This window comes from Dermacentor variabilis, chromosome 6, assembly GCF_050947875.1.
Source record: "Dermacentor variabilis isolate Ectoservices chromosome 6, ASM5094787v1, whole genome shotgun sequence".
NCBI classification, from domain to species: Eukaryota; Metazoa; Arthropoda; class Arachnida; order Ixodida; family Ixodidae; genus Dermacentor; species Dermacentor variabilis.
The window spans coordinates 153,395,230-153,415,364 of NC_134573.1; the positions used below are offsets into that span (position 1 = coordinate 153,395,230).

The 20,135-nt window shown below is 47.0% G+C and overlaps 1 protein-coding gene across 1 annotated transcript in view; it reads left to right on the top strand.

The window, feature by feature from the left end:
- Positions 1 to 647: 647 nt before the first annotated feature.
- The window catches only part of LOC142585513 (uncharacterized), a 54,343-nt gene continuing 34,855 nt past the window's right edge, over positions 648 to 20,135 (top strand). The window contains exon 1 of the mRNA XM_075696308.1: positions 648 to 951. Within this exon, the coding sequence (XP_075552423.1) occupies positions 879 to 951 (73 nt within the window). The 5' untranslated portion in view covers positions 648 to 878. The remainder of the gene's footprint in view (positions 952 to 20,135) is intronic.

The following is a 20,135-nucleotide window of genomic DNA, read 5'->3' on the forward strand; positions in this document are numbered from 1 at the left end:
TCGCCTATTCTGTAGCGAAATGGTCACGTCTAATCAAATTGCGCTTACGACGGGAATACATTATCGAATCCATATGAGCACCGGTGAATACCTTGGAATGTACAGTGAGACATGTATGTAAATAGAGGGCTAATTTAACCCATGAGGTTGATATTGTTACGTGTTACGTGTAGTCAGTGTGACGACCGATGACTGTGTTCAGCGTTAACGTTGTGCTTTAAGCGTTGCTCATTTTGCTCTGGGTACACATTCGCCCAAACCGAGAGTTAAATTCTTAAATCGCACTTTGGGACAGTGTTTGCTTCTCTGAAACGTGACAAAATTCACTAAACAACCGCGGCGTTTCTTTCTTTCTTTTTTTCTTTCTACGTCTCCATCACTCACGTCCCACGAAACGGCACATACAAACGAACGAATGCCCGCCGGCGTTCCCCGAGCAACAGAAACAACGGAACGTCTTTTTGGACACCCGCGCCTCCGGCACGCCGCGCCCGTTTCCTTCAATGTTTCTCCTTACATATCTTCCCTCCCCCATCTCGACGACCGCGTGAGTCGGAGTCGGATGGAGAGGAGGAGGCGCCCGCCCCCTTTCCACTCCGGCGCCCCGGCTCCGCAGCCGCGGTCTCGTAGAGCAGTCGGCCCCGGGCGGGACGCCGGAGCGGACGCTCGACCCGCGTGCGTGCGTCTTCTCCCCAAGCCTCGCGTGCACTCCGCACACACGCCCGCATGTCGTAAAGCGCGGCCTCCACCGACGCGCTGCCAGCGCAATGTCGCGTCCCTGTTCGGCGAAGGAGATATGCTTGTCGAGTGCGGACACGGAATAACGACACGAAGACGGTCTCCGGCGACGCCGAATAGTACCCCGGTGATGTGAATGGATGCCACTGGCGGCGGAACCACCGACGACGGACCTTGTGGTTCTTGAAGAAAGCATCTATACTCCGCTTATAGGTAGGAGCGTGTTTTCTCTTCTTCGTGGGGCTAATTAGAACAACGGTATCTCGGGCTTGCGCGAAGACCTGTATCTTCCAGGCGGGATGCAGCACGTCAGTCGTGCGTGGGGTAAGCTGGAGACTGGCGTCGACCTCTGACATGCTGCTGATGCTTACATAAAGTGCAGCATAACACAAAGGCTAAAGATTAGCCAGAATTTCGATACTTGGTGATTCGGTGAATCTATTAGTTCGTCAATATGCGATTAGTTAATATAAGTGGTTGAATTAATGTGATGCGAGCGTTTACGCTTACTGTTGTTGCCGTTGTCATCTAGGGAATGATTATTAGCGCTCAAGCAAGCTGCCTTGAAAATCAGCAATTTGTCGAACGGGCGGTTATAATTTTCGTTCACCACGGAAGCAAAATCAGCAGCGGGTTTGCTCTTTGTCCTAATGACCGCCAGCGGAAGGCTGACCGATGTCTTAGACTCCGGGGCGTCAGTCTTCTTGCAAATATGTTATACTTTCCAATCGCCAAAATTGATTGCTTAGTCAATTGAGCCATCTCAGGCTGGCCATTAATACAGGCAGAAATCTTGATCATCGCCCTGCCTAAACCTGAACGAAAGCATCCACAGCAGCCAGAGGTTGAAGGGCAGTGTATAGCGTACCTGCACGGGTATACCATTCATTTTGTTACCGCTACGCGACGAGCTGTGCAAAGGCCGATAGTCTTTGCAAGACTCAGCGATTCGAACCAATAGTATCTCAGCCGGTACTCACTCAGCAGTTCATAGGGCAAACCGCCCCGCGTGACCAAGCATCGGCCAATCGCGGTTGCGAACATGTCATTAGTGAAGGCAGCCGACCAATGAGAAGCAGCTCTAAAAAACGAAAATAAATGTGAATTTTGACGTAGAAATAGTTGCTCTTCGTCAAAGGCGAAGTGCAAATCTCAACGACAAGAAAGGCATATGGAAGAGGTAGGCGATAGAATCGGGAGATAAAGACGACCATGCATTGGTCAAAGGACTTAACAACAGGCGCGCATGTTCAGCCATGATAGCGGCAAGTGCAGGAAAGCGCGAAAGCTGCACTGAATGAAAAGTTATACGGAACAAAACTATTTGTCACCTTCACATCATCATCATCATTTATTCATAATTAATTTTCGCTTAAGGGTATCGCAAGAGCAACAATACATAAAATGGGAGGGGCAATTATTAGTAACAAACAGTGGCCGTTTGCACGATCAGAAAAAAATACCGACTCAAGTCGGTAAATCACACAGCAGAGTTACGCAACAATAAGTATAGCGAGTAAAAGGAATATGAGCTGGAACATCAATAACATCAGCAGGTAACGCGCACGCAGACTTCGGCACGTTCTGTTAATGCCTCACATAATCAACAGTGGTCCAATAAGGAAAGTCGCTGGAGCAAACGTTTCGGCAACGGGACCTGTCACCGTCGTAACTTCGACCCCAGCGACATCTCTTGTTCGACTAAGTTGATCCTCTTCTTGTGAAAAGTTTAGTCTTGTTTGATTGTGCGTGACGCGAGCGTCGCGATACGCTCATTTTTACTCGGAATATAGAAGGGACCGCGCAACATTGGGATAATCAACGCGTTATCATAGCGGCGATAAGCATACGTCCCGCAAGTCTCCTGCTCTTAGAGTTTCAAGAAGATAAAGCTTCCAGCTTATATATATATATATATATATATATATATATGCAAGGTATACAGAAGAAAAAAACAGCTAGTCGTTCATCATAGGTTGGCAGTAATAGCTGATGTGTTTGGCGCAGGAATGACAGTTTATTGAGACGTTGCAACTATAGCATGAGCCCTGAATCCAGATGTAGCTTATGAGCGCATGACAAAGATATTACAAAAGCCAGAACGCACATAATCCGAAACGAAATGTACAACCATGTTTCTTAATAGGCGTCTAAAGATACAGCGCCATTACACGTGTTCTAAAAAATTCGGCGGAACCCATCTCACGATCGCTGTCGACGGTAATGCGTTAAGCAATGAATCAATATAGAGACGAGTTATGTATGAGGCGTGTATTGCAACGGCACTCCTCTTTCCCGCTTCCTTAATAGAGTTCTACTGTATATGGTACCAAAGGTAGCGCAGTTGCACGTAGGTCTGCCATCTTGCTCACTTAAGCATCCATGCTATGCTAGAAAACCACTCCTCCTGACTGCAGGAGAGGCGCCCGGGCCAGCGGCAACGGTGCGCTCTCGTTGATTTCACGTGGTTGCCGAGAGCAACACTGTTGTTTCAAATTTAGAATAAGAAATCTTGGGCAAACAACGCCTCCCAAAAAGAACAAGCGCTACAAGATCGCTGTGATTTGTATTTGATCGATAATCAAAACGACGAGAATTTTGATCAAATTGAGACAGATCGCGCGCAACAGATACGCGCGATCATGAGTTTGACTAAATATAATGGCCTGCTATATACTATGCTATATACTATGCTATATACTATGCTAAATATACTATGCTGCCCTACTAGATCTGTTGGGTGCATCTTTGCATATCAACATGTGCAACTCCCTGTATGTTTACGGGCTCCAATTTTCACCGGGTAACGAATGTTGCGAGAACATCACTTGGCGATAGACGCGCGTACATGTAGCGAAACTGGCCAAAATGTTGTTGCCAATTCTACATCGTATCAATTCAAATCAGATTGTGTTCTCAACGCGAATGGTGGCGCACATTCTGAAAGGTGCTGGAATGCACGAATCATCTACAGATAGCCAACGCAATCTGCCCGTATGTCGGATATTGACAACCATCGACTATGCTCGCCGCGCATTTGGCACTTGTTTTTGTGGCGTAAGTTCGCCGCATGAATTTCGCCATACGGGCGTCACACGGCGCACTTTCTATAGCGATTGGCTCTTTTGTGCAAGCTGCAGGAAGGAGTCAATCGCGGTCGAGAATTTCGATCCGGATCGAGAATACTGTCGCAATCGAAAGAGCCGTCTGACTCCGGTAATAAATTTGTGACTGAGTTTTGGCACTGCCTTGTTTTTCACACCGTCACCGCAATGTGACGCAGGCTAGGTAGGCACCCGATTAGGAAACTCTCCAGCATGGCGTCAAGCCGGGTCGTTGAACATGGATTTTTCTTTCATCCAAGAAATGCTCACAGCACCGCTATATCTATATGATCTTCGTGCTATACGTGATGCATGCTACTTCGATTGAGCGACTTAATTAGCGTGTGGAATAAGAAGTAACTGCATGGGGACGTTTGAAACCTAACCAGGCATATATTGTCTTATCTTTGCCGAATAAACAGTTCTGATACATATGGGCAGCTAGGTGCCGTTCGCGAGTAATCACAATTGTTTGATCGTGGAGAGCGACCCAATTTCCTACACGCAGCAGCCACTGAAGACAGCGACGGTCGACGGAGACGAATCTTCCGTGCGGAATCGAGAATAATGTCTCACCATTTTCTGCCCGGTTTCAGCAATTTGGTGCTACGCACCAAATTGCTCAGTACCGCTGGGAAGCACCGACCGACCTTTAAAAAGATGGCAACAGTGAGGCAACAGCGACGGACAGTACAGGTTCAAAAAACACGCACGATCCCGCTTCACTGCCAGCTGACAAGTCTGCTAAATGGCGGTGCGCCCAGTCTCAGTGTCTCACCAGCACGCGTCACAAACACCTCCCGACTGCGATCTGGTGGTTCGGCCAGCTTCAGCGTCAGCGTCGCAGCCGTGAAGTTAGCTTTCCTACAAGGAGGATGATTTCTGCGCATGCGACTAAGTCTGGCGAATAGCGGCGCGAGCGGCGAGTTCAATCAGGCGCGCAACTCTGACTCCCTAAAGGGAGCCTATAAAGTAACAATCATCCCTTACAGAGCATATAAGGACAAGGCATACAAGCACAGCGCTTCGTCGTTCTTTTGGTCCCTTGTCCTTGTATGCGCTGTAAGTGATGTTTGAAACAATGGAATAACAACTAACACGTGCCCAAACCTTGCTCCTATACAGTAACTCTATTCCCTGAGAACACTCGGTGCCATCTAGCGTCGCCGCCGCGAAGCCTACACGTGGCCTTCGGAATGCATGGCGCGCCGGCGCGCGGCGAACGTTCAGAAACGTGTTCAAGTGACGAGTTACCAATCTGCGCTTTACGTTTTTGTATTTTTTGTATCCTCGATGTTAATATTTCCCCCTGCACTAACCCCATAGGGGCGCTGTAGATATTGTAGGCCTCCGAGACGAGAAGCGTGGTGCACCGCTGCCTGCAAACGCTGATAAATGTTCTCTCGCCCCACTACCAGCGCCACACGCTCAGTGGCCCGAATTGGCGAGAGCTTCAATGAAGAGCGGCATATGCCCATCGCATCACGGCGCGGCTCGTTAAAGCGTTGTCGCGAAAGACGTTCTCTGAAGAGCGGCACATAACTACCCAGTGTATTTGTGGCGCAGCCTGCTAAAGAATCTTGTTCCTGTCCTTGAGGAACCCTTATGACGCGGGCTCGATTCCGCTCAGCGCGGTATAAATTTAAGGGGCCTTTTTCGTCATTGTAGAGCTGCACTTTCCCAGTGGCACATGCCTAGCTACCCAAGTTGGTGTCAAAGTCGCGCACTGCATTTAAGAGCAGCACATATCTACTGGCACGTACGCAGTAACCGAAGTTGTCGTCTTAGAAGTTCACTGAAGACCAGCACCGACTGGTTGGCGCATGCCCCATGTTCCAAGTCGGCGTCAAGGATTTTCTTCGAACAGCGGTACGTACCTCGTCCCGCACCTGATGTTACCCATGTCGGTATAAAAGAGGTTCGTTGAAGAGCGGCACATATATACAAATTGCCACATACTCAGTCACCCAAGTTGTTCTGACGGTTGGTTTCGAACCCTGTTCCCTCAGCACAACAGTAGGATACGCTGCCCATTCGACGACGAACTACCCAGTGACCGAGGTAGGCGAGAAAGCGGAGATACAAACATACATAGATACATAATTCGCTCCTGGAAATTGCATGAAGTACCCTATAAGAGTGCTAACGCATTAGAGGCCTAACTATGTGGTCATTTTTTTTTCCGCCACCATCCATCTTCCGGAACGGCAATCGCTTTCTTAGAGAAAGCAAGCGATGCCTGGTACACTTACTCAAAATAATCTCCGGAATTTGGTCACCCCGACAAAGGCTCGTCCTTAATATTGCGCATTCAGTCGTTGTTGCTTTCGTTCTAATATATCAGGTAGTAGTGTAGCGAACAGGTTGTTCGAAGCAATAATTGGCGACTTGCACCTCGACAGTTTTCTTTAACTGTAAAGCTAGCTTTCCCGCAAGATACTCTGCCAGCTGATGGCGTAACCACGCAAGTACCATTTGAGCGTTTCATGAGAGGAAAACTGTCGATATGGCGCGCGTAATCAAACCACATGCAATGGCCAAATGCTAACACGCACAGTTTGCACACCGTGTTCATTTGAACGAAAAGCGGTGCCGTCATTAGTTGGGCAAATATGTAACGTGCCCAAGCGAAGTTGAGAAATAGAAGAAAGAGGACAAACCACTTCGCGTGAGCCCAAACCGCTGCTGGAGAAGTTAAATATAATACCAAACCTGAGACATCACTCACTCCTAATGATGTTTGGAGATCTCATTTCTAACAGGGAAGACGTCGGGCGTGCTTACCCCCTAAAGCAACAATATAGACCAGCTCGGCTGGCCGAAGCTCTCTGAAACGCACGTGATAAGAGTGTGCCGAAACTAATGGAAGTTCGCCAACGTAAATGGAATCCACTAGGCCGAGTTCCTTGCGGTTTTTTGTAAGAGATGTCACTTTGTACGCCCAGTCACCGGTTCATCGGCAGACTTCTACGATACCAGCTACATGCGCGTTCATTTCTTCCTAATCTCCTGACATTCTAGCACACCTCCTATTTTTATTTTTCGCAGCGCACATGTGTGTCCCGTATTCGCTTCGTATTTGGAGAGCTTTGAGGTAGCAAAAAATGCGAGTTGATTCGCGTAATGAACACCTGGATGTATTAGAGACATCCATTCGTACAACACACACATAAAAATTAACATACAGAGAGAAAATGCTCTGTGATGCGTTCTTTTCTATTTACGCCTCTCTCCGTCACTCCGCGTGATCAACCTTGATGCATGAACTACTGTTGCGGAATATCAAATCTTGGCGAAATTCGCTTGCAACTGAATGCGGCCCATGCCTTACGCAGGAAATGAGGGGAGAAAAGTGTGCTCGCCCTGGTGGCATAGTGTCTGTGGCGTTGCGCTGCTAAGTCTCTGGGCTCCCGATAAAATCGTGGGCTCGACGGCCGCATTTGCGTGGGGGCAATATGCAAAAATGCCCGTGTACTATTCATTGGGTGCACGTGAAAGAATCCCAGATGGTCGAAACTATTCCCGAGTCCCCCCTTACGGCGTGCCTCATAATCATATTGTTCTTTTGGCCATGTAAAGCCCCAGGTTCTTTTTTTTTTATTTCAGTGGCGATTTAGCGGGAAACGCGAAGGAAATGCGTTAGCATTACGTCAAACCTCTTTGAGGTCCTGGATACATTACTTAAACCGCGTTCACAACATTGCAAAGTGTCGTTCAAGAACACCTGCCAGACGTCGAGACATCTGGCCGCAGGTGGGATACGAACCCACGTGTTTGCATTACGCGGGCGGTGCCCTTACTAATTGAGGTATACCGCGGCGCCGTGTTCCCGTCCACTTTCTGGGGTGTCTATGTTTGTCTACTAGAACTAACCTTGGGAGAGTTAGCCAGCGTGATCACTGTTTGTTGGCTTCTTATGATATGACTAACAAATATCTGGCCCCTCGGTTTCCTCTCTCCTCGTTCATATATATGTATGGTGTGGTGTAGTGTAGTGGCCTATAGGTTACTAAGTGTAGTAAGGCTGAGGTAGCGTGACCTATATCACATAAAAGCTAATGAAATTGGCGCACAGTAGCACTCGGTTCGAAAATATTTTAACGTACAGAGATCGCAAAAATGAAAAAAAGAAGAAAAAAATATGACGCGATCTGTACAGATTGAGTTTTCGGCGCCTTCGGCGCGGCGGGGATCCTAGATGAACAAAAATATACGTATAAGACAACAAACACGAACAGTGGATGCCGCGCTAGTTATTTTTCTCTCGCCAGTGTAAGCATCGTGTTCGACGCGCCTCCTGAATATTCATGAGGCGGGCCGAAAGAGAAAAGCGCCCCAAGAAACAGGTCGCCCCTCTCTTCCTCCTCGTATGATGGGGCGGTATAAAAGAGTGGGCGAAGCGCCTTTCTCTGTCGGCGACGGCTCTCTTGTTGTTCGATGCGAGGGGAAGTGCTATAGCTAGACCCTGCATGGTCGCGAGGCCTCGTCAACAGATCGATGCACGCGAACAGCGCCGCCGGGCACTCCATCATAGAGCGAATGCCAGCCAACCGTATACACGCGCTCTCGCAAGTCCGGTGTCGTCAAGCCGTCGGCGTCCGCTTCACACCTAAACCTCCGCGCGGGCATGACCCGCTTTTCCGTGCAATGCTGTACACTATGGCTGGGTCGGGACAAAGGCCAGGCCTAATGCGCGCGCAGTGCATCGGACGGGGATCATAGGCCCTCCCCCGAGGTCTCGGCGAATGCCTGCTGGTTCTCGAGGGTCTGCTCGGACTTCGACTGGCAGGGCCTCTCGAAGAAGAAAGAAGGATCTTAAGGAAGAGAGGACTCGTAGCGTGAAGAGTAATATATATGTAGAAGCATGTAGGGGGCCACACAGAGGAAAGGTCGAAGTACCACTCGGAGAGCCGTACGATATGCGTTGCCCGACGACAACGAGAAGGATGGGGACCAAGCGCATGACTACGATATAACGACGACAAAAGTCAGAAAGAAAATAAACGGCGGCGCGATGACATTGTCCGCACAGTACCTTAGTAGCCGCAAGCTGGCGTCAAAACCTGTATGGGAACGGATCAATTTTTTTTTTTTAATACGTTATACTTAGGAGTCGTTGGCGACTTCAAACAGTGGTGGCTACTGTTTTCCACATAGAACAAATATATATACTAAGAATAAAATAACGAGCTGACACTGAATAACATAAAGGTAACAAGAACAAAAAAAAATTTTTTCTGCCGGCTATCTTCTTCCAAGGAAAAATGATGTTGTTGATGATGATGATGATATCTGGATGAGGTGACCTTAAGCAGCTATCGCTGTAAAACATCTCTGCGTGAATATAGGAATAAAGACAAAACAATTGTAGTGAGGTGTAGTGAGTGTAGAAAAGCCTCGTCAGTCTGAGATTGCATCACGTGTGCGAGAGAGGCCTGCGACACCTCTGCGACAGGAGACGGTGGGTTTAGCGGCGAAGACTGCTATAGACTCCCGCGTCCTCTCTACACCTTGCACCTGCCCCCTCCTCCCCCCGCCCCTTCAAGCGAATATGACCACTCCCTAAGGTTGCCCGCAGCCAGGAGAAATGCGTACACTCGCCACATAGCATGTATTGGATGAAAAAAAAAAGTTAAGCTCCACTTAACCTCTAGGAACTGCGTCTACCACTGCGCATTAGTCGCCTCCGAGAGAGAACCTGAAGGGGAGCGGTGTCATGACGTGAAGGAGAAATATACTGGCTCATGTAACTGCGCAGCGATATAAATAACATGAGAATGTGCGGCGCAATTGAGATGCGCACCTAAAAAGACTAAAGTCATTGAGAATTAGACCGCCTTGGCAGCGCGAGACTGACGTGACAACGCGTGACCTCAAGTGGGAGCAGTTCTGCCTATAGAACTATCTTTTTTTTTTCAATCCTTAACCTTTGATGGCCGGTGAGCTTCTCCGTCTCTCCTTCTCTTCGCGCTCTCACTCACTCTCTCACAAATTTCTGTGCAGCTGGTAATAATTACGCTCATGCGTGAAGAGAGCTCCAAGCTGAGCGATCATTAGGTGTTGGCAATTCACAGGGAGACATCACCCAAGTAACATCCCAAACAACGTGTTATCACATGACCACAAAAAGTGGAACCTTGAGTCAGCCTTCTCGCCTACCACCTCATCAAAATAGAGAGAGAGAGAGAGAGAGAGAGAGAAATATATTGAAAATATGGCTCGAGGTCCACTTGTGGAAAGGAGCAAGCGGAAAGGAAATCGGGCTATGTGTGACTCACTGGAAGCTTCAAATGCAAACCCGTATAGCATACATATTAGCATGTGGCCGTACCCAGTCCTCAAATCATGCGTTCACTAATACTTGTATCGAAACAGTTAAAGATTTGTTCAGCAGCGGTATAGGCAAAGTAGAACACTACATGCTACGTGGACCCATTGTTGGACGCAATGTACGAAAAAAAGTGCACACACGAGAACACGGCGAAGAGCTTAGCGCCGTATTAAATTCAGTCCTCACAAAAGCGCAATTGTGGTAGCATAGTCTATCGTTAAACTCACACTTAAAGCAAATGCGTGTGGTTGATATGTGCATGTAACAAATAGCTTTCGCACTTTGTGCCTTGGCACTGGAGAATCTACAAAGTGAAGTGGACTAGACTGATGAAGGAGAAATGCGAACTTCCCTCTCTCTCTGGCCTTAAGAACTGCAGAATCCTTAGAGAAGGTTTCTCTGGCGTATTGTGTTGGGTGTGAAGATATATATCACGCACACACAGGAAGAAAGGCAAACAAGAAAATATCAATAATAGGCTGACTGCATGACGCCACAAGGGGCACAACGCCTGTAGCCTTCTTTGTAGAGGCCTTCAACGTTCAAGGGGTTCGAAGTTAGTAGTGTTGTTGCTTCGAATGTGGGGTCTGACGTCCGACCCCTTTAGAAGACCATCAGAGAGGTTCCTCTGTCTGCCTCTTCCTGCCCTTGCCGTTATTGATCGAAACCACTTTTCGCTGCAGAGTCATTCATCTTCCCTAGATTGTCGCTCCCAGGGGATATCTTCTTCTTTATATATATATATATATATATATATATATATATATATATATATATATATATACATTGCTGACCTTTCTTGCGACCTCTCCTTCTTTGTTTGTTTGTTTGTTTGCTTTTCGGTTTGTTTTTCTCGTTTGTTTGTCTATCTTGTTTGTTTTTCGTTATCGTCCGTGTACATATACCAATGCACATTATGTTTTTGTGCTCTTAGCGTATTTGGTCTCACGCCGAAACGGTCGCGATCATTCTTCATGGCCAGTCAGTTAGCGCGGCTCGTGTTAATGGCGCTGCGCTTCGCCATCGTTAACCGATTTGTTGGCAGTTAATGGTTGTCTTGAAACTCCGAAAAAGTTATACGCGTACGCTTACACCAAAAAAATAAAAATAAGGAGAAACTCATTAGTTCATTACTACAGCCTAGTTAATGGGATGGGAGATCGTTCAGCCTAAGTGGTATTTAGATTAAGCTGAAGGATGCTAAAGTTATTCCGGAATGACGATAAGACTAAACACAGAGCTAAATGCGAACCAGTCAGCGATAAAGGAAAGGAAAAAACGCGAGTTGTGTTGTTGTCCTCATCTTTTCTGCTTGTCGCACTTTGTTATTCGTCGAGTTTGAACGTGCGAGTGTTTTGTGTTATGTCTTGCATCGCTTACAACAACCTAGTTTGTCAATCGATAGACATCAAGGCTTTTCGAAGCGCGAAATTTCTTAGCATAAACGAATACCAACATTCGCGAAAAACTACCTTCAAATATCGAACACATTGAACTTATAAACAAATTGAAATTATAGATTGTGGTGTAAAAGATAGAGAAAAGGAAAAAAAACAATACAAGATGATGCTTGCGTACTTACGCTATATGACACATTTAATGTCATTAAAAACTACTTGCAAGGTTAGGAGAGTCCTTTGTAAATTAAAGTCGCTCGTATCTACTGCACCATAGAGCTACAGTAATGAAACAAAAGAACAGCACGTGCAAGCACTCTGGTTTAGTGTTGTGCTTGCTGAAAGGTCTAACTATGCGCGCCACTATACAGCGCCTCACATCGTTTCAAAAGAACATGAACTTTGTGAAATTGACCTAAGTAGTTGCAACATGTTCGTAGGCTGCGCATAAGGCGAGTAACTGGAAACTACGGCACAGAAGTGGTCTCCTTCATGCGTTGAGTCAGGAACTAGTGCGCATGCGCGACAACCGCGGTTCTCCTGCAGTAGAACCACACGACAGAGTCTCCACCTTGCAGAGGTCTTTCTTTCCGTACTGCAACTGTTGTATACCTTACAGTATCACGAACAGAAAAGTGTATATGACAAATTCAAATGTCATTACGACAGCTTTCACTCCGGGTCGCGGTCACCATGTATGACTTGCTGGAAATAAACATATTACTATTCTTAATTCTTGAATTGAATAGGAATCGAATCGCAAAAGCTATTTGAGTAGTGTTAAACGTTTCGAATATTCACACCACATCTAGAAGGCATCTATATATATAGATTATGTACTGTTATATACAAGTTCATAGAGAGCACTGTAAATCCGTATTAGACCGTAACTTCAACGACTAGCGCCTTTAGAAATTACGACTTACGCCAAAATCACGATCTGATTACGAGGCACGCCGTAATAGGGGACTCCGGATTAATTTTGACCACCTGGGATTCTTAACGCGAGCCTAAATCTAAGTACACGGGTGTTTTTGCATTTCACCCCCATCGAAATGCGACCGCCGTGGCGGGGTTTGATCCCGCGACCTCGTGCTTAGCAGCGCAACACCAAAGCCACCAAGCAGCCACGGCGGGTGACTTGCGCCTTTATGTACTTTTGTTCAAAGCTCTTTACGGTATACACACTTTAGCATGTAATATTTCGCCACCCGTACTTAGCCTAAAATATATTTACACGCAGAGATGTCTATGTCTATAGACACAGTCTCTATAGACACTGTGTGCACGCGTGAAAAGGCCTATTAGATATCTGAAGAATGCCGAACTGCACTATATAGAGGTGATGCGACCAGTTGAAGGCGCGGAAATCTCATGGTCAAGGCTACGATGTTGTAGGCATGTTTGCTCAGAAAGTGCGATTGATTTAACCAGTAATCTAGTTTCCATCCGTAGACAGCAATGCCGTAGAGCGACTCACTCGCGAAGGCTAGCAATACCGTTATTGGACTACTCATGTAAAACATGCGGCGCAATATTACTGAATCTTAGAAGAGAGAACATGTCAGTTTAATCGCATACATACATACATACATACATACATACATACATACATACATACATACATACATACATACATACATACATACATACATACATACATACGCACACACACACACACATATACACGCGCACACACACACACACACACACACACACACACACACACATACATACATACATACATACATACATACATACATACATACATACATACATACATACATACATACATACATACATACATACATACATACATACATACATACATACATACATACATACATACATACATACATACATACATACATACATACATACATACATACATACATACATACATACGCACACGCGCACACGTGCTTACGCAATGCACAGCGCTAAACGAAGCGCAAGAAGTGCAACACTTCGCGAGCGATGTCGCTCGTAGAAATAAAGGGGAGGTACATGGAAGAGCGGATAGCAAGACTGTCACTGCAAAAGTGCGAAACAAGGTGAGGCAGCCGCTGTGGCGCGCGTGTGCGCCTCTGCAGCCACGGCGTCGCCACAACTTTCATAAATAACGCAAACGCCCCCAAAAAAGGTACGCGAACGGCAGGAAGGACGTTGCCAGCGTTGTTCCATTTGCATTCACGCAGAGTTCAGCCCGCTTCCCGAGGCGTCGCGCAGTCAAAGAGAAAAACGCCAGAGGAAACGGGGCGCTGAGTAGGCGCTCGAGTTTAAAGCGCCGTACAGAAGAGACGAGGGCGGGATGGGGCAATGAGGTGGGCACTTGCTTATTTATTTGTTTTTGTTTTTGTCGGTGCCGGGGAGCCCCCATGCTGCTATAATAATCCCTGCTTCCTCCGGATCTCGCAGGAAGCCGGGAAACGTGTCGCAGCTTTTACGCGCAGGAGGCGGCGGTTAGCCGCGCATCGATCGAAAGCAAGGAAATGTCAACCAAAAAAGAAAAAAAAATGGACCTGCAGCGTCAGCGCCCAAAGCTCGTGGCCCCTATATGGGAGTCCGCAACTTTTTTAATCGGGATCAGCGAAAACGCTGATTCCCCTGAACGACGACGTTATTATTATATTTTTTTCTGAACAAAAGACGACGCTGCTGTTTTTTTTTTTCTTTAGAAAAGTATGAGCTCGTGCGTCAGCTTCCCCCAGCCAGTTACACCATCAGAAAGAAACAGAAGAGGTGGTGATAAAAGAACGAATAAAAAAAGAAACAAAGTAATCACTTTGACACGCGTGATTCTTGTAATCATCCATTCATCTGGTCTGGCTTCGCAATTATACTCTATATATATAGTCGCTTGTTCCCATTCCTGCCATTTCAATTTTTTCATTCATTCTTACAATTATTATTATTATATGTGCGCATAACCATGCTATTCTTGGCACATCTCCAAGTATGGGCACGTGTTATGTTTTCAAGCATCAGCGTCATCATACTATCATTACCATTATTATCTTAGTCATTCTTATAATGAATTACGCTTGCTATAACAATAATTTATTTAGTGGCATTTAAGCCACTCAAATTTTAATTTCTTTATTTTATTGGCTCAGAGTTAATGGCATCGCTTCAAAATAATCAATTGCAGGACTTAGGCCTATAGTTATCTTGCATGCCATGACAGCCTTGTTGACCAATTATGCGTCAGAAAAACTGGGATATCTGAGAGCTAGTGCTTGTCTCATGATAGCAACTAAATGTATGTGACTTCATTGCTGCCCAGCTTCAATTCCGTAATTGACACGTGATCCTTAAGGCAAATAATTAAAGATGTAATTAGATTAAATTCGTTAATTAACTGACTAAACACTGCCATATATCACGCAAGTAATACCGGCAGCTTCAAGTAAACCACCGAAACAGGGTTTCGATATCTACCACGAATTCTTTCAAAGAACCCGTAGAGCCTAGAAAAAGAAATATATATATATATATATATATATATATATATATATATATATATATATATATATATATATATATATATATATATAGCGAGAGAGAGAGAATAGAACATCTCGTGGGAGACCGACGTTTTGTTCGTGCAGCTGCTATCCTCCTTGTATGAGCACACACGCATACGAACGCACACATACATACATATATACAAGGTCCGATCGGTCGACAAATAAACATCGCAGTGAAAATCAAAACTGTTTTATTGGGAGCATTCACAGACACTTTCAAGCTACTTCTCTGCATAATCACCGCCTTGATTGAGACATTTGTCGTAGCGTGGAACCAACTTTCCTATAGCCTCGTCATAGAAGGCAGCCAGCTGTGCTTTCGGCCAATTCTGTACGCTGGTCTGCAGCTCGTTGCCTGAGTCAAACTACTGTACCCTTAGCCAGCGTTTCATGTGGTGCAAAGAGATAGTAAGCAGAGGGAGCCAAGTCCGGTCTGTACGATGGGTGATCAAACACTTTCCATCGAAAACGCTGCAGGAGCTTCTTTGTTGCAGCTGCACTGTGCGGCCGCGCATTGTCATGAAGAAGGACAATGCCTGATGACAACATTTCTCTTAGCTTGCTCTGAATTGTCTTTCGTATAGACGTTCAAGAGTCACGCTGCAGGAGGCCGCAGTGATGGTCGTGCCATGTTCCACGAATTCCACCAAGAGGACAACACCACTGCTGTCCCAGAATGCAATAGCCATACACTTTCTGCTAGAGTAGGTTCGTTTGAACTTCTTTGCTTTCGGGGAATCAGCATGCATCCACTATTTGGATTGCTCGTTTGTTTCTTCAGTTTCGAAACGGACTCGTGCCTCGTCCTCTGTGAAGATTTTCCTCAAAAAAATCTTCTCCTTTATCGTGGTAGTGCTGGAGAAACGTTAAGGCTGCGCCCATTCGCTGTGTTTTGTCTCGGTCGGTCAGCATCTTGCGAACCCACCTCGCGCAGAATCTGCGGTACTGGACTCTCTCACTCACGATGGTATAAAGAGTTTCCCGTGAAATTTCGGGAAGCGAATCACTCAACACAGAAATTGTGAAACGACGATTTTCTCGAATCGCCTGTTTCACTAGCCGAACAAAGTCGTCGGTTGACACTCGCTTCCTTCCCTGCCCGCCTACATCGTGAACGTCCGTGCGTCCTGCTTCTGTCTCCTTGAACCACTGCCGCACTTTGCTGCCACAAGTGAAAGTTGTACCATACACATTACTCATTCGTCGATGAATTTCGGCAGCATTGCACCCCTGAGCATGCGGAAGTCAAATGACAGCACGCACTTCGCGGGAGACTCTATTGTTCGAGGCACGTTTACGTGCTCACTGCGCGTTCGGAATCGACAACTGCGACCTCACGCGGTCGACAGGCACACTAGAGACACTGCGCGACACATATGCGCACAGCGTCATCGGATTTTCCCTCTGTTTTTCGTTTAGTGACCGATCGGACCTTGAGAAAAAAACAATAATAACCCTCGTATATTGGGGCGTTGCCTTTTTTGTTGTATACGTGGCTGTCAGCGTGTCGCAACTACCTCTGCACAACACGTCCGAATTCGTGCACCGCTTCGCAATAGCACTGACTGCAACACAGGTCGAAAGGCGGCCATACGCCAGACTGGTGGGACCACCGCGGCATATAGCACCCTACCACACGAATTCGACAAGGAACAACCGCTTCTTTCTTTCTTTCTTTCTTTCTTTCTTTCTTTCTTTCTTTCTTTCTTTCTTGCGGGTACGAATTCTCTCATTCTGCAGGGTATAGCCTTCTGCGGAGGACCACGTATTATAAATTCCTCTCGTGCGGCGTGGCCAAGGCCCCCACCGACACGGCCCGCTCCGCACCCGAACGCCGGCCGCAATCACGCAGAGCACCCGGTGCGCGCTGGGCTCTGGGAGAACTCGGGGCGCGTGCTTCGAATGCTACACCGACCCCGCTGCAATCGACCGCGCGGTGGGCCACGGCGGCGGCTTCTTCGCGCCTACACAGGGGCGTCGGACCGCTTTGGGCTGCAGTGCAGAGCGGCCGCCAACGTTACCGTATACCGTACCGCAGGCGCGGGGGGAAAAAAATAAAGAAACGGGCGCTGCAAAGTGGGAACCTTCGATTGGGGCTGCGAGTCCTCTCCACTCTGATTGGATTTGCTCAACTCGCCTCGTTTGGCGCCGACAAGCTGCCCTCTACTTTGCGCGCGCCCAGCACCACCACCGGCGCGATTGTTGGCACCGTTTCCATTCGAGTGAGCTAAACAGCGCATCATTTTCCCTCCCAGAGTGTACCTCGGGGCCTTTGTCGCCTAGTTTGTCGGCAGTCGACCGCCGCGGAATAGGCCGGTCGCGAAGCGCGCGTTCTCGAAGTTCGTTGACAAAGTCACGGGCTTGCGTTACATTTTATACCCACTGGCGACAGCGACTGCGTCAGTGTATTCTTAGCGAAAGGTACACCTTCATCTAGTAGGAAATGGCGACGAAAAGAACACACAAGGATGGCCTTCTGCTCGACCCCCTTCGCATATTGTGTCATCTTTTGTGCTGTGTATTCCTCTTTGCACGTTCGTTAACAGTATATTTTCTTTAGAGTAAGTTATCCATCAACTTAATAAACACATCTCATAATTCTGCGCCAACACAACCTCCGCAAGTCATAAGGTCCTGACCCCCTCCCCCCTCCTCCTCTCCAAGAAAAGAAACAAGACAACCGAAAGGCGTTCAACGATGTGTTACGTAGTATAGTCTAGAAATAAGGCGTCATAGTGTTCATTCCCCTGCGCTCACCTTAACGCGTCACACGTCAGAGCGCCATATAATGAAACGCCAACAACGAAGCAGTCGTAAAGGAGAAATATCTTTGTAATTCGTAAACTGATTGAATCATTCAGCAAAATGAGCTTGCTTAGTACTCGAAACGACTGTGTGCACATGTACTCACCTCTTTGTTCGTAAGAACTGTTTGTGTTTGACATTTTCGCTAACAACATACTTGCTGTACGTATAGAGATTGACCTGTGCCCTGTTCTTACGAATAACGCTAGTGCAAGAAATTATCCTTCAATTTTCCAGAAGAATTTCACATGATCATACTATCCCACTCTATAGCACAAATGACGAGATCGCGGCTTTTTTATTGAGCTATGTTCAACTTTCACAAAACTGTGCACGTGAGGCCCCGACAAATATTTTGTAGACTAACCTATAGGTCAGTCGTTGCATCAGCAGAAAGTAAGAAACTTTCTCAGCTAGGGGCTGTCACTGCAGCTGATTGTTAAACAAAATGGCCGTGCGCATGTAACTCGCTTTGCAGATGTGACGACGATTACCTAACATATAACCTAGTTCTATTCTGAACGGCCTCTTGTCTCGTTTTACGTCACGATATCGTGCATTTCTGAAACAACGACCTGAACAATATGGTGAACCGGAAAAGCAAACGATTTGTTAGGATGGAAATTGGAAACATTCGCAACTGTCGTGTTGCCGGCTCCTCCACAAACGATGCATTCTTTAATGCCAAGTCTGCGCGTCAATCTATCAATCGACGTCAATCTGTCCTCGTCTTTGTAATGTAATCATACTGCCGTCGTTCAATCGCGATGACGCACCTTTGTCATGCCGTCATCTTCAGACAGTACCCGCCGTGGTTGCTCAGTGGCTATGGTGTTAGGCTGCTGAGCACGAGGTCGCGGGATCGAATCCCGGCCATGGCGGCCGCATTTCGATGGGGGCGAAATGCGAAAACACCCGTGTACTTAGATATAGGTGCACGTTAAAGAACCCCAGGTGGTCTAAATTTCCGGAGTCCTCCACTACGGCGTGCCTCATAATCAGAAAGTGGTTTTGGCACGTAAAACCCCATATATTATTATTTATTATTATCTTCAGATAGTCGCTATCGTGCCTCCACTGTCAGACCGCTGTCGTAATTTTGTCGTGGTCTTGCCATCATCGTCACTCAAGCTTCGTCATCGGACTCTCTTCACGCCATCGCTGCCATGCAGGTTTTGTGATACAGTCATCGTCACGCCATTGTCATCTTACACTCGTCGTCACCCCATTGTCCTCGTGCCGTAGTCACGTCATGGTTGACGCTGTAGCGTCGTCATACAGTGTCGTCATATCATCATCCTCACGTCATCGTTATACCATCGTCACATAGTTTCGGAATCGACAACTCACTGTCTTCGTTTCTTTTTCGTCATTCCATCGTCACTGCGTCGGCGACACACAGTCGTCGTCGTTCCTTCATGCTCATGCGTGACCTTGGCAAGCGAGCGCTATAGCAAAGTGGGGCGATATACATAGTATGCACGTGACGTCACATCCGCTGCTGTCGTCTGCTTCCGCTACCTTCCGCCATCTTGGGGAACCTTAGCAACAGGCGCGCGCATAAGCCTATAGGTTCCCCAACATGGCGCCGCCGTAAACCGGAAGTCGCGGAGCATCCTTGAATGACGTACGTGCGAACTACGTATCGGAGTATGTGGCAGACAGCCGAAGCAACGAAAGTCTCAAAACTGTCACTGCACGTGACAAACAAACGTGGCTTCAGGAATATGGTCTGTCGCCACATTCCTCGATTGCTATCCGCATTACCATCCACAGTGATCGCGAGATGAATTCTGCCGCAATTTTTATTGTAGGTTCGAACTAAGTTCGATTTTGTGACAACGAGAACCTCGATGACTCAAAAACTAATCCAAGCCACTATCCATATACGCCGCGTGGCGTCGCGTCGTTCGTCATTGCCGTCGGCGTTTCTTTGGCACCGTTGAAGCTCACTTAATAATTCTGTCAACGGTTGTTTAACGATGCGTGCCGCAAGTCGCTGAGTGACCCTCCTACCTCCCGCATATGCATCGTAAAAGTGTCTGAAATGCGTAACGCTCTCGCGGTCTGCGCAGAGAGCGAAGGCAAACGTGAAACAGAAAGCTAATTTAAAGGCCGTGGACCGTGAACAGCCTGAGGGGCCGGAAAGAAGGAAAGGAGAAAAAAAGCTGAGAGCTGCCGCCGAACTTCACGGTAACACGTGTTCCGCACATGTATCATGTTTTGAAAA